Genomic DNA, 13,319 nt, shown 5'->3' with positions numbered 1-13,319 from the left:
CTGCAAACTAGTACAAAATATTCAGTGTGTATGTAATAAATTTAATGAAATGAATTCAGTTTTAAGTTCCTTATGAGTTGCTGGAAAGCAGTTATGTCAGTAGTAAATGAAACTGTGTGGTTTTTGTACTTGGCGTTTTCTTCTGTGTCTCAGCAATGACCATCCTGCATATGCCTCTTTTTGGCCTCTCTGAACAATAAATAGTCAGAGCACAATGTTATTTTGTGGCTTCCTCAGAACTGAAACTTCAAAGTCAAACCACGTGTATATTTGCACAGCATTTGGAGAAATAAGTATGTTCTTAAATTCCCCATTTCTGGGTTTACCCTAAGATAGCAAAGTAATGTAATACTTATAATGGATCCAGATACTGTGTAACACAACTTCATGTACTGAAACATTTTTGGAGTATTTTTCAGCTGAAATTCCTTACACTTTCAAAATAAGGCAAACTCAAAAAGTCTACCTCAGCATGATTAATTTCCTGAAAACCTTTCCTTCACATTAAGCACAGGACTGTGGAAGCATTCACTTCAATTTCCATGGTAAGTATAATAAGTTATACTCTTGTATGAAGGGTACTAGAAATCATTCAGTCATTGAGGGAAATATATAATATTTAAAAATAAAATACATGGAACCATTATTCTGTGTACTTGTAACCTGATCATCTTCCTTTTTTTCCCTTTCCCATCTGCATCTCCTCCTTTGTTTTGTTTTCTATGCTCAATTCTGCCTGACCTGGCATGAGACTGAATGCTACAGTGAAAGGTTGACATGACCTCTAAGGGAAGGGATGAAATGGAAATCTAAGTTTTATCTGGACTCCCCAATTGTTCATAATTCAGCTGATTTTGATAAAAAAAAAGAGAAGAACAGATGTACCCTAGCAGCAATCCTGCAACCTACCTGCATAATAAGTAAAAGTTCTCTTGTTCCTATCAAAAACAAACCACCGTTTTTTCCACGTTTTAATTTTTCCTCCCATTTTAATCAGAAAGCCTCGGCAGGTCTTCTCAGTGAGAGAAATGTGGTAACAGGTCTCTATGTTGTGCCCAGCTGTTTCAATGTGACTTCTTAGGTCAAAGTCTTCCTTTCTAACAGGCAAATAGCGAGTCAAGGGACGGGCCTACAGGAAAGAAAAGAAAATCACATTATTTTTAAGAGAAGCTTCATCATCTCCTACTCTTTCTGCTGTGAAGACATAACTGAAAACTGCTCCTAGAGTAAGAAAAATGAAGAGCTTTTACTGCAGCTCCAATTTTCTTGAAAAGAAAAATCCTTTAAACTTCTAACTTTATAGTGTTGGATAACTTTGTAAAAGCCAGATAGAGCATAGAAGTTTCTTTAAATCAACAGCTGATAAACTGGTAAAACAGAGGCCACAGCACAGAAAAGCTGTCTTAGAATTAAGACATTAATTAAATGTAAGGGTGTGTTGCTGCCTTAGATGAAGTCTAAGAAGTTCATGTAGGATGTTAAGCATATCCTTTATTTCTCTAAATACTCACGGCACACATGTCACTCTTTAATTTTAATTTTCTGCTACAAATATTTTTATGCAGAGTATAATATATAAATAATAAGAACATGCTATCACAGGAAACATTAATAATGGGAATAAACTGTAATCTCCAGTTAGTTTCACACAGACTGCAGTGAACAAAGCAGAATTATTTTCTGCTGAACAAATGAACTGTGATAACTAGTTCACATTCCTCTGCAGAAGACAGGAAAGCAGTGCAGGAGATGGTGCCTCCTTCTTGATTGCAGTTCAAAACCCTGCACCAAGCCTGGACAGTATCAGCTGGGAGAACAAGCAGGAGGAGACAATGATTTGGAACCTCTGCCAGCTGAAGGAATATTCTTGTTTTCTCTGCCTGGAGGGTCTATGCACAATCACCACCCCCTCATTTTAGACAGGTCTCCTAGAGAAAGGTCCTGCTGCAGCTGAGGCAGAGAGGCTACTTTGGAAAAGAAGCTGATTTTGATGCTTTCAAGGATCTGTGCAAGGACCATCTCCCCCTCTTCCCCTGGACTCCAGAGAAGTCAGTGACCTGGAGAAACTAATCTGCCCTTGCTCCATTCCTCAAGTTAGCCTTTTAAATCCCACTGTGAGTCTCAAATCAAAGGGACTTTCCCTCATTGCATTTTTAAAAGCTTCTTGGTGCAACAGGAGCTGTGTTGCTCACAAGAACTCTTAGCACCCTTCTAAAATTATGCAGTCCTGTATGATATGAGCTGGCACCAGCTCTGGCAAATGCAAAGGTGGAGTTCCTTCCTCTCATTTACATTTCTAAGTGTCAGAAGGTGCTGGGGGAAAAAAAATGGTCTCACTGTACAAAGGAAAGGAAAAAAAAAATCAGTCATTTTTGACAGATAAATTTTTGTCTTCCTGCCAATTCAGTCTTCTTCTCTCTGCCAAGTCTGACAATTAGCAGCAACTGACAGAACATTCTATTACAACACATGCATACTCTAATTTGGGATATCAGCATTGCATTGTTTATGCCATACTTGAGTTTTCAACAAATCTATTAGAAAAAAAAGGAGGCAAGCAAATAAAATTTAACGTTCCTGATTACATTTTATATAAAAACAAATGAATGAATATCTTTAACTAGAAACAGCTGGTGAAACATCAGCAAAGGTATCACAGATAAAACCAGAAAGATATTTCAGTATGATATGGAATCTTCTGCACTCAAATACATCTATTAACATGGAGACATTGTCTTGTTCTGGTATACTAGGAATGACTGCCTAGTCTATTTGCTGTACTTTATATTGGTACAATAATATTTGTTTTAGAGGAATAAACAAATAGGTAAGACCCTAAAGAAAACTCAAGGTAACTCTAAGCACAAAGAAGAAGCAAAAATATGTAGAAGGTAACACTTTTTAAATTAAGTAATGTTTCTCATGTTGTACAGTCCCATTAACTTTAGAAAAAAATATATTTACTTTGTACTGTAGATGTGGAGCTGGAAAAACTTCCTTATTTGTCTTTTTATTTTCTGTCAAATGTTTGGAAGTAATAATTCACATTTCAAGGTATTTTATGTATTAAAAGAAAATGCAAAACAAAGAAAAACCTCCACCAACTCCACACCAATGGTTTATAAAATTAACACACTCACAAATTTCTGTTTTTCTGTCCAAAAAATTCTGCTCTGCCTATATTCTGTAACAAACTTTATAGGATTAATATTGACACTTTACATATAAAATGCTAAATAGATCCCTATGCTATTATCCAACTATAAATGAATACTTGGTTCCAAGAGCCCAAACATACTTTTAGCAAAACAATTGCACCTCAGAAATACTAAATCCATCTGTTCAGCTGAAAGCAGTTTGTTTACCATTTGCAGATATACACTTAGTCCTTTTCTGTATATGAAGGAGAAGTCTTGCACTTCAAAACCATTTAATATCTGACCTGTGCTCTTTGTTTCTCACGTATTTTGACTTCTTTTTCAATTAATTTTTGCCTCTGGCTCGTTTCTTCCTCCAATCTTTTCTCCAGTTGTTCCCTGCGGCGTTTTTCTTCTTCCAGAGCTCGTTTCTTAGCTTCCATCTCCCGTTCCTAAATACCACAGCACACAGAGAACTTCAATTATATGCAAAGCTATAGTTGGCAATGTCATTTCTAAGCTAGGGCAAAATACCTTTTGGTCCCTTAAGTAAGCAGAAATATATATCCAGCATACTGGACTGAAATTTGGAGTAACAATTGCAAATAGAAATGAAGGTTCTTCTTAAGAAGTTCTCCAGCAGGTGTCAAACCAATGCTGAACAAATTTCTGGGGATTTTGCCATCAGCTTGTCCTTTGAGATAGCAGATATTGCATATGGGTTCAAGGTTTTAGTGTGAGGTGAAGCCAAGGGGGAAAAGGTATTTTTAAGTGTTTATTAGGTATAAGCTGGCTAGGTTTCTATGTTGCATTAGGAGAATATTATCCAAATTTACATGCCTACTCTTAATTACTCAAAATTATGCTTACCCTGGTCTCAAGCAGCCGAGTCTTTTCAGCATGTGCTTGCTTGAGAAGTCTCTCCATCTCCTCTATTCTTGCAATGTTTGAAGTGCTAGCACTGCAAAAAACCCCATTATTTCTTATTTAAAATAATAGTTTTTATTTAAGGAAATATTTTACAGTCCAACATAATTTTAAGAATTTGACAGTGTTCAGATCCAATTCAGTGCAGTAGCCACTAACACAAACATAGATATGTTTGGTGAGTTGATGAATGACTACAGCAGTTCTGTTTCTTCTGTACTTTAAGCATCCACAAATTTTATGCATTTCTACAAAAAAAGTGTTTCTCTTACCTTAAACAGGGTAAAATATAACTTAGACATTTTAAACTGGTCAGAAAAAAGCATCATAAACTGTTTTCCTTTCAAGTTTGCTATGGCTTGAAAATATGTCAAACACCATATAAAACAGTCTGAATTAATTTTACTTAAGGGAAATTTTGTCATGGAAAATTAACTGCCCATCTTCCGGATTTTATCAAAAAAAATCAGCTCACTGTCTTTTCTTCTTTCACCAAAGTTTGCCTTGTAAGAAACAGAAAGATCTGTTGTAAAGGGTCCTTTTCTGGTTTTTTGTATTGATTTGGGCTGTTTGTTTCTTTGTGTTGCTTTCTTTTGTTTTCCTTCTGGCATTAGCTGCAAGAGTCAGAGGGAAGCAGAAGAGCAGTGAAATTCAAAAGCTGTTGGGGCTTCCCAACCCTGGCCTGCAGACTGGATTTACAGGATGACTGGACTAAAGATGGTCAGAGCAGGAAGTCAGAGAGAGAAGGAAGGGTTTCATATCACTGGCACATTAGCTCAATTTACAGAGTTAGTTCCCAACCTGTCTCCAGCTATCAGAAACTTGCTGACCTATCCATCTAAAACAGAAATCCTCAAAACCCAAGTCTTAATGTTCTTCCTTTAAGAAAACCAAAAACAACACTGACCAATGAAAAAAAGCCCAAACAAACCAGCCACTGGTATTTTCTGAAACTTTTAACACTGCAGTGATAATGACTAAAAGGAGAAGTCAGGGGGCTTCTCTGCCAAACAGGGAAACAGCAAACAGATGCTACATAAAACACTGCATGCTAGCCAAAAAAAGCTGTCCTTGTGTTCACAAGGTATTCATAGTGCTGTGACAAAGCTGTATTTAATCTTTGTACAGGCTCTATTTATGCTTGTGAAACTTCTGGGGCAGGACTCTGAGCAGGAATGAAAGCATTACCATAATGTCAGAAATAAAAAGCAGACTGTCAGGAGAAAATTGTTTGCACACAATTTTGAGATTCATGTGGACCCTTAATACAGATCATGGAAATTCCTTTCATCTGAGAAATGGTGTCTGAGCTAACAGCCTCTGAAGATGAGTGAAGCAAGCCTTTCAGTTTCATCTCATCATTTTTTACTGACTCAGAAAGGGGAGAGGAAAGGGCAAAAAGACTTTTGGAGGAAGCCTGAGTGTTTCAGCTTAAGCATCTAGTTGGTTAACATGCTGGACTTGTAGAACAAGTGTATGTCATCAATGGCACATGTCCCTGAGAAATTCCCTATCAGAAGAAATTCCTTCCCTGCAGTGATCAGGTGAGGAAGCACTGATTGCTCTGCAAACTTTAGCATTATCACTTAACTTTTCCGTATTTCTATTTTCCATCTTCCAATAAACTGGTGAGATGTAGTTAAATTATGAGGAGCTAGATAGATCTGATGCCTGTTTAATGATCTTGCATTTCCTTAGCCAGCAGCATTCACACTATCCCAGTGTCAACATGTACATACTCTCTTTTTTCATTGTGACCAATGCAGGATGAGAAGGAAAAGATTTACCTGGAAATGTTATCTGGTGAGCATGCTGAGATGCTTGTCTCCATACTGTCAGAGCTGTCTAAGCTTAACGTGTCAAAGGCATGGTCCTTGTAACTACGATCTGGGTAATGGAAACTGTTCAAATACACGTTGGATTCCGATGCTGTCCTGCTGTAGAATTCTGGAGACTTCTGCCTTTGGTTTTCACAGATGCGCTGATGGTTATACCCTGAAAAGTACAGAGGAAACGCTGATTTCACACAAAAACGACGTGACAGGAGCATAACTTGCTAGCAGCACAAGCATTTTGAACATCACCTCAGAATTTACTGCACTGTGACCAAGGTACTACAGTATTTCGGTTAATTTCACACGTTAATCACACTCATATAAAAGCTTTAAATACCTATTTTATCTATGATGGATTCAAATATATATTAATATATATTATTAATATATGTAAATAATAAATTATAAAAAAGAAAAATTATATGTTATTCACATATATATATAATATATGCAAATAACACATATAAATGTGTTATTCAAATATATACATTAGTACAGCTGACTTTTCAATATATGTCATCGTATGTGTATTTATGAAACTCTAAATTGAAAAAATGAAATTTACATTTTAAAATGAAAATTAGGCCTATTCTGGAAAGTGATGTAGTTAAATTCAGGAATTTAGAAGAAATAATACTGACTAAATTAGGAAAAAAAAAGTTCTTATATTCAAGATTCTTAAGTACTTGTCTGGTTGACTTTATTGAATAATGATTTTTTTTTTTAATCTGTTTGAGAAACTTTGCCTTCTGGTAACTGCAATTGGACTCTTAGTTTCAGCTGAAATAATACAGGCTGCTTGTTATAGAATCATAGTTACTAGTGTAGAGGTACTTTACTGGAATTTTGAAATTGCAGTTCACTCTATGGGATTGAATCCAACTCTTATAGATCAATGATTCTGAAGTAAAATAAGGTTCATTCAAAGGTTGTTATTTTTCCACAAAAACAATTTTTTTTCTGAAAAGTCATCCTTCTTGACCACTTCTTGAACTTTGACCATGTATTCTTTGAAAATGTCTCTTCACAATTACTTTTATCTCATGTCTCCATTGCTCTTTGAAAGTAATACAGACTTTGAGAGAGTCTGTTGAGCTTGCCTGATGAGGAAGAGTTGTCATTTTAACTGCTGAAGTATTTTATAATCCCCTTTTAAGGTTGTTCCATTTGTGATCTGTGTGAGCACCAATGTAACTGCACTGCTCTTTTCCTGCATCTTTTCCTTCAATGAATGCAAAAAGTGAGACTTTCTCATAGTTCTGATGGTTAGGTTTACAATATTGTCTGCACATTTCTAACCCAAATACTGAGCTGCTGGCAGAGCTGGAGATTAGGAATGACTGACAGACTACATGAAAAACTCACATCCTTACAGGAAGGCAGCCACTGACATTCCACATATTTAAGATAAACAGACACAGGAAAAATGCAGACAAATGTACAAATGCAGCAAGGTCCAGATAAAAATTTTTGCTAGACACCATTAAGACACTGATGTTAAGAAAGCATACTTAAAGTGCAGTGGTTTTTTTTGTCTTGTTCTCATTCCCTATCTGTGTATACAAGGCTATTCTCTGGTGGTTTTGCCATGCCAGAGCTGGGAGAGTCCCAGTTCAGAGAGCCAACAACTGCAGTTATCTGAAAAGCGTGTCTGCAGCTGAATAATTAAAGCATGTCATTAAAGAAACTGCGCCCTACAAGCATTTCCAAAGTAGTTTTCTCCTCAGTTCCCTCTGTTCCATACAAAGTTTTCTTGGAGACAGTTGAAGCTGGTTTCTAAGGAGCTAATAGGAGTCACTTGTCATTGAAAAGAACACTAAATTTCAATCAAAAATTCAGTTGCATTGATTAGTAAAAGAGACAAAAGGGACACAAATGCACCTCAGCAGTCATAAATAATAGCATCACGCAACACAGGTGTTACTGATTCATGTGTGGTTTACTTTTTCCCCCTTAATTTGGCAAATGCTTGTTATTGCAGATAAGCAATTACCTTTCATACTCGAACCTTTGGAATGACTAATTGCTCCTGTGAAATGGTTGTCAATGATTCATTAGGGAAAGAGAGAAAAATTAATTACTGAAAAACTTTATTTAAATGCATGTTTTTCTGTTGAGCCCTCTACAAAACCCTGCCTCAGAACTTTTAATGCCATATTTTATATTTCACTGAAAAATAAACCCATCTAAAAGACACGGAGCAGCATAGCAGTGCTACACTCTACCCCTTGAGATAAAGAACCCATTTTTTGAGGAAAACATTTATCAGTCAAATTTATGCAATCATGCAAACATAAATAAACACTGGAAGAAATCACCATTTGTTAGGTTGCAAAATGAGATGCATTTACAGAAACAAAGTATAATTCAGTGTTGTCTTTTTATCTTCATGCTGTTAGCAGCAGGCAGCTCAAAGCTGAGGATCAGCTGCATAATTTTTAGCTGCTCAGGTGCCTATTCATACAACATGCACTTAAAAATATTAGACTCCTTGTAAGATCCAGCACTTAACTGGAATTTCCCACAAGCCAAGATTGTATCAGTTAAGTCTAACCTGATACAACAGCTAAAATATTTGTTGTTGCATTGGTTTTGCGACAGAGCACCACTGCTCTGCAGCAAACCCATAAACTTAACAATGTTAAAAGCCATACTGCTGAGAAAAAGGTTACAAAAACCCATAAAGCCATGTCATTAAAGAAAAATATTCCAAAGGAGTTACTGCAGAATCACAAAATCCAGGTAAACCACCACAAAATTATAATGAGGGTAGAACTAAAGGTGAAAGCTGTTATTAAAAGTGGCACTGTCAAGTATGTAGAAAACCCACTAGTATTTTATGAAAATGATCCCATTACATTTTTCTTTTATTTTTCTTTTATTCGTATTCTTTCTTCTTTCTCTTTTCTTTTTCCCCCTTTGTAAAGACTGATATTATCATGTCAAGATACATTTGGTGTGTGGAAACATGCCAAAGTAGGAAGCCCAAGTCTGTCTACCTTGTCATTGTCACTCACAGAGCTGCAAAGATTTCTAAATTTTCTGCTCTACTTGTGTGGCTATGAGCAAAGAAGCAAAAAATTAGGCCTGTGCAAAGCCATAGCTGTGCAGATATTAGCATGAGTCAGAAGTTTTGTTGTGACAGGTTATTTGACAGCAGGAAAAAAAGAATTTTTGAAATGCTGTCATTATTTAACAATTATTTAAAAGTTTTTCAAGAGTCTATGAACTACTTGACAGTGCTGATGCAACTGGTACTTTTGCAAAAACATCACATGAGAAATACAGCCAGGGAAGGGGATATTTTCATACCTTTTCTGTTTTTTCCTGAGTTTGACAAGAAAAAGAGTGAAAAACAAACAAAAAAGGCTGACTTCTTTGAAAAGTTTCTAGACTGTTTGTACAAATATCCCTTGCTTGCAGTATATTGGTTGTTTTTATACAGAGCTTAGAAAAGACACAAATAAGCATCTCGTTGGTACCTAAGTTCTCTGTCCCAACAGCTTTGTTCCCAGAGCTGTGTCTGGTCTCACACCTTAATTCCCAGCTAACCAACCATTCCTTCTTCCCTTCTGGAGTCCATCCTCCAGTCAGTGGGATGCATTGGCTAAAACCCTCCGTCCTGGTGGCAGCTGCTGGCACCCAGCACTCCCTGGGAGCTCCAGGCATCCACCTGCACAGGGTGAGGTCTCCAGATGGTACCAAACAGCAGCTTCCTCACTGTGTTTTTGCATATGGTTTGGTGACAAAGGCACCTTTCCTTGACTGTGTTCAATTTATGAATACAGTCTGTCAAAAATACCTCATGAATGGCTGCTAAGAAATACCTTTTCCCACTAATGATTTATAACAAATAGGTGTCCTCTAAAACATTTAAGTTGCCCTTAACTCAGGCTGTGATTACTGATTGTGATTGGTTCTTTCAGTAACAATTCTTGAACTCCTATGACTGACTGAACATAGTTTGGTAATCCTAGAATAAGAACTATTTAGTACTTAAAAATCCATGAAAATATTTATTATTGCATCCAGCCTAAAATGTATTCATAGATATTGCTTGTTCCTGCATAAAGAAAATGAGAATGAACTCCATGTTAAAACCCAAGAGGCTGTTCTTAATTTCCCGATTTCACTTTCAACTTTCCTTTTTTTTCAGCTCAGACTTTCACAGTTATCTTCTTGGACTGAAATAAGAAAAAATAGTGAAAGCATACTAGAGAAAACTGATTTCATACCATGACTATGTTTAGTGATAACACTCAGGGAGTATCTTTAAATCAGCTGAGTTGCTACTGCTTCCAGCCAGCCTTGAATCTACGTTTTCAGATCTACATGCACACACCAGAACATCTGGTCTAGAACTTTGCTCAATGCTGCTGAGCTCTAAGAAGGACAAGAAGCGACTAACACCACATCTGGAGCACATCATCCTCTTTGGGTAGCAGTGTGCAGGTCACAGGGCTCCAGACTGAGTGGATTTATCATGTGAGACCCAGTCTCCCCAGTGAACCCAGTTCCAGGGCACTGGATGCAGCTCCATGCCCGAGGTATCAGGAAGCCACGACACAATAGATCACCTTGGAAAACTGACAGAGTGAAAAACCTGTCAAGTGGGGAAAGAAACCCAAGGAAAGCAGGTGCTGACTCACTACACATGACAGGTAGAAAACACTTTTTATCTATTCATCACCTTTTTTTAGGTGAACAGCTAACTTTTGGAGCAGGAAGATGAGAGAGCTCATATTTATCAGTATTATCAGTCTCTATACATTTACGAAGTTCCACTGATTTGTCAGTAAATCTTCAGAAAAATATTCACTTGTTCTGAAAAGGCAAACCTGACCTACCTGATCTAAGGACCACTGGCATAGCATCTGACTTGGTTTTCAAAGATCTATTTAAAGATGCCTGATAAAATTAATGGTAGTTACTCAGACTCTAGTCCTGTTGACTTTAGTGCAAGACAAGTAAGATTTCCTAATTTTAATGGACAATGATATTCCATTTCACTAGTCCTTTGTGGTGCTTTGAAGCAGTATGTAATGTTCAAAATGTTACCCAAATCTCATTGTTCCACAGAAATCCACTTTCTTTACCTTTGACTTTGAAGAAAGTTTGTTTTCCTTCCATGTACTGAATATGGGTGTGAAGTGTGAGGGGAAACCAGAAATCCCACCAAGTTAAACCCAAAGAAACTTCTATTAAGGCTTTACCTGTAAGGCTGAATGAAAAGTGCTTGAAGACTGTTTCTCTGGCCCTTCTGTATAGCTGCATAGAAATATTCTGAGATCTGACCCCATCCACCTGACTTGGATATTCCTTGCTGAGTTCTGCACTGCAGTGCAGAAAGAACCCTGCAAACACTTTTGGGCTGTGTTACCCAGACAAAAGAGCTTCCCCCAACCTAGAAATGTGGCACTGCAGTGCAAAAGCAGTTGCACTCTTGAAGTTCCTCCAATAGCAATAAATTCAAGGAGCTTGAGGTTGAACCAAGAGGGAATGAACACTTTAGTAACTACTAAGAGAGGCCACAAATGATCCTTGTGTTACTATATCCTTCCTTTTAATGATCCTGTGACAGTTCAAATAAAGCACCTGTCAGCAGCACTGTTTCCCTTTGGCAAAGCTGATGTTTCAGAAAAGGACATCTAGAACTGTCCTCTTTCCCAGTACAAATTAATCCCATAAGGGTCTCTTCATAATTTTCTATTTCCATTCAAGCTGCTGGATATTTTAAAAATATCAGCCAACTAGTATGACAAGTAGTATAGCACCTGATTTCTCAACAGCAGATGAAAAGTGCTGTGCCACCTGCTCCAATGAATACATCTCTCTTCTCCTCCCCTGCCTCTCTTTATTGTCAGGCCATAATTAGATTTTGATTCATGAGGTTTCTCTTTCTCAGTCTTAAGACAAGAAATCTGACCCTACTCTTATATTGTTTTACTTGCACAGCGACAAAAAATTAAACATTAGAAGTGATTTATTTTTAAAACCCTTGCCTGTGTTAGGTTTGGTAACACTTTAAAATTGTGGTTTAGGTCGCACAGTAACACTTTTTGCAACCATTTTACAGAAATATTTCCAATTTTCAATACTTGATCTCTTGTCAGAGTTTAGCCAGAACATCCCCCTTGATTTTCAGACTTAAATAACATCACAATGATGACTCTAAACACAATTGCCAGCTATTCCACCTTTGCATTGAAGACACTTTCCAAGCTGAGCATGAAGCTCCTTTTGTATTGTACCTGAAATATGTAAAGATAAGTTAGCTACAACACTGCAGGTTTGTGTAAGGCCTGCTGCATAGCTAAAACTCAAAACTAACAGATCACAACAAGATCAGCTCTGGAAAGGGGCACGTCATGATCCTTTTTCAGCTGTGTTGAGTCATCCTGGTTTGTGTGGCTGTGACTGACCTCAGTCTCTGCTCTGCCAAGTCCTGTGACAATGGGATGGATCGAGCTCAGCTCAGGCTCAGTTAGTGCAGTTCTACACAAGGACCTCTTGCACTGATATTGATAATGGTGATGCAGATGCTGGAAAGACAATAAACTGACAGATGGCACTGAGGAGTGCCTCCTTTTGAAGATGGAATACTTATGAATAATGCATCTCATTAAAACAAAAAAAATATATGTATCAACTTAAGGTAACATATAGCAGACACAGAATCCCATAGCCTACAAGATCATGTTCAGAGGTGCAGCTTTTTTTTGGATCCAGAATTGCTGTGTCCCTATTAAGAAACCCAGCCACCTATCAACAACAGAACAGCTCTCTCCCTTCCTGTTTTGTAACCCAAATATTTAAGACCACTTATAATACCACAGTCACAGCTTCTCAAAGTTATATCTCTCTGGGGAATTTATCCAGGCAAAAAAATGTGCCTGTGAGAAACAATTTTTAAGATCCCTACATTAACAAAAAAGAGAAGGAAAAAAAACCCAAAAAACATGTAATAGATTGCTTCAAAATCACTCACAGAAATTACCTAGTTAACATAATGTATATTTTCAATATACTTTTCTTTTTTACTGGATTATATTTGGTGACCATATACTTAAAAACTACACATGCACCTACATCATAATATTAACCTCTTATTTTGCCAATATCAAAAATATCAGCTACATTTAGAGCTTGCTTTTGTCACCAAGAAGTAAACTTTCATTTTGCAGACTTGCTGATTATAGCAACACCAGTTTCAGACTTATTTTTGAAAAACTGAACACTGATTTTAAAAATAAATGAAACAATTGAAAGGTCTTACCTTTGTGCATCCTTCTTGACTCCGACTCTTTGGTCATGGTTGCCAGGCAGTGAGGAAGCACGCTGCCACAGCTGTTGCTCTGTCCTAATGGTAAATGTCCCTGCAGGAAATTTTGTACATTTGTGCTTAAAACTGCATTTCAAG

At 37.1% G+C, this 13,319-nt stretch overlaps 1 protein-coding gene across 21 annotated transcripts in view; it reads right to left on the bottom strand.

Annotated features, from left to right (window-relative positions):
• The window catches only part of PHLDB2 (pleckstrin homology like domain family B member 2), an 86,728-nt gene that overhangs the window by 3,882 nt on the left and 69,527 nt on the right, over window positions 1–13,319 (bottom strand). For all 21 annotated transcript variants that reach the window (XM_085578452.1, XM_085578290.1, XM_085578356.1 and 18 more), the window contains 5 exons: window positions 13,176–13,275; window positions 5,852–6,059; window positions 4,008–4,098; window positions 3,443–3,589; window positions 910–1,129 (listed from right to left, as the gene is read on the bottom strand). In XM_085578452.1, coding sequence (XP_085434578.1) covers window positions 910–1,129; window positions 3,443–3,589; window positions 4,008–4,098; window positions 5,852–6,059; window positions 13,176–13,275 — 766 coding nt within the window. The remainder of the gene's footprint in view (window positions 1–909; window positions 1,130–3,442; window positions 3,590–4,007; window positions 4,099–5,851; window positions 6,060–13,175; window positions 13,276–13,319) is intronic.

The sequence above is a fragment of the Lonchura striata genome, chromosome 1 (assembly GCF_050655825.1).
Source record: "Lonchura striata isolate lonStrDom1 chromosome 1, ASM5065582v1, whole genome shotgun sequence".
Taxonomy (NCBI): Eukaryota; Metazoa; Chordata; class Aves; order Passeriformes; family Estrildidae; genus Lonchura; species Lonchura striata.
Note: the sequence above shows the minus strand (reverse complement) of the source record. Positions and strands in the feature narration are given on the sequence as shown.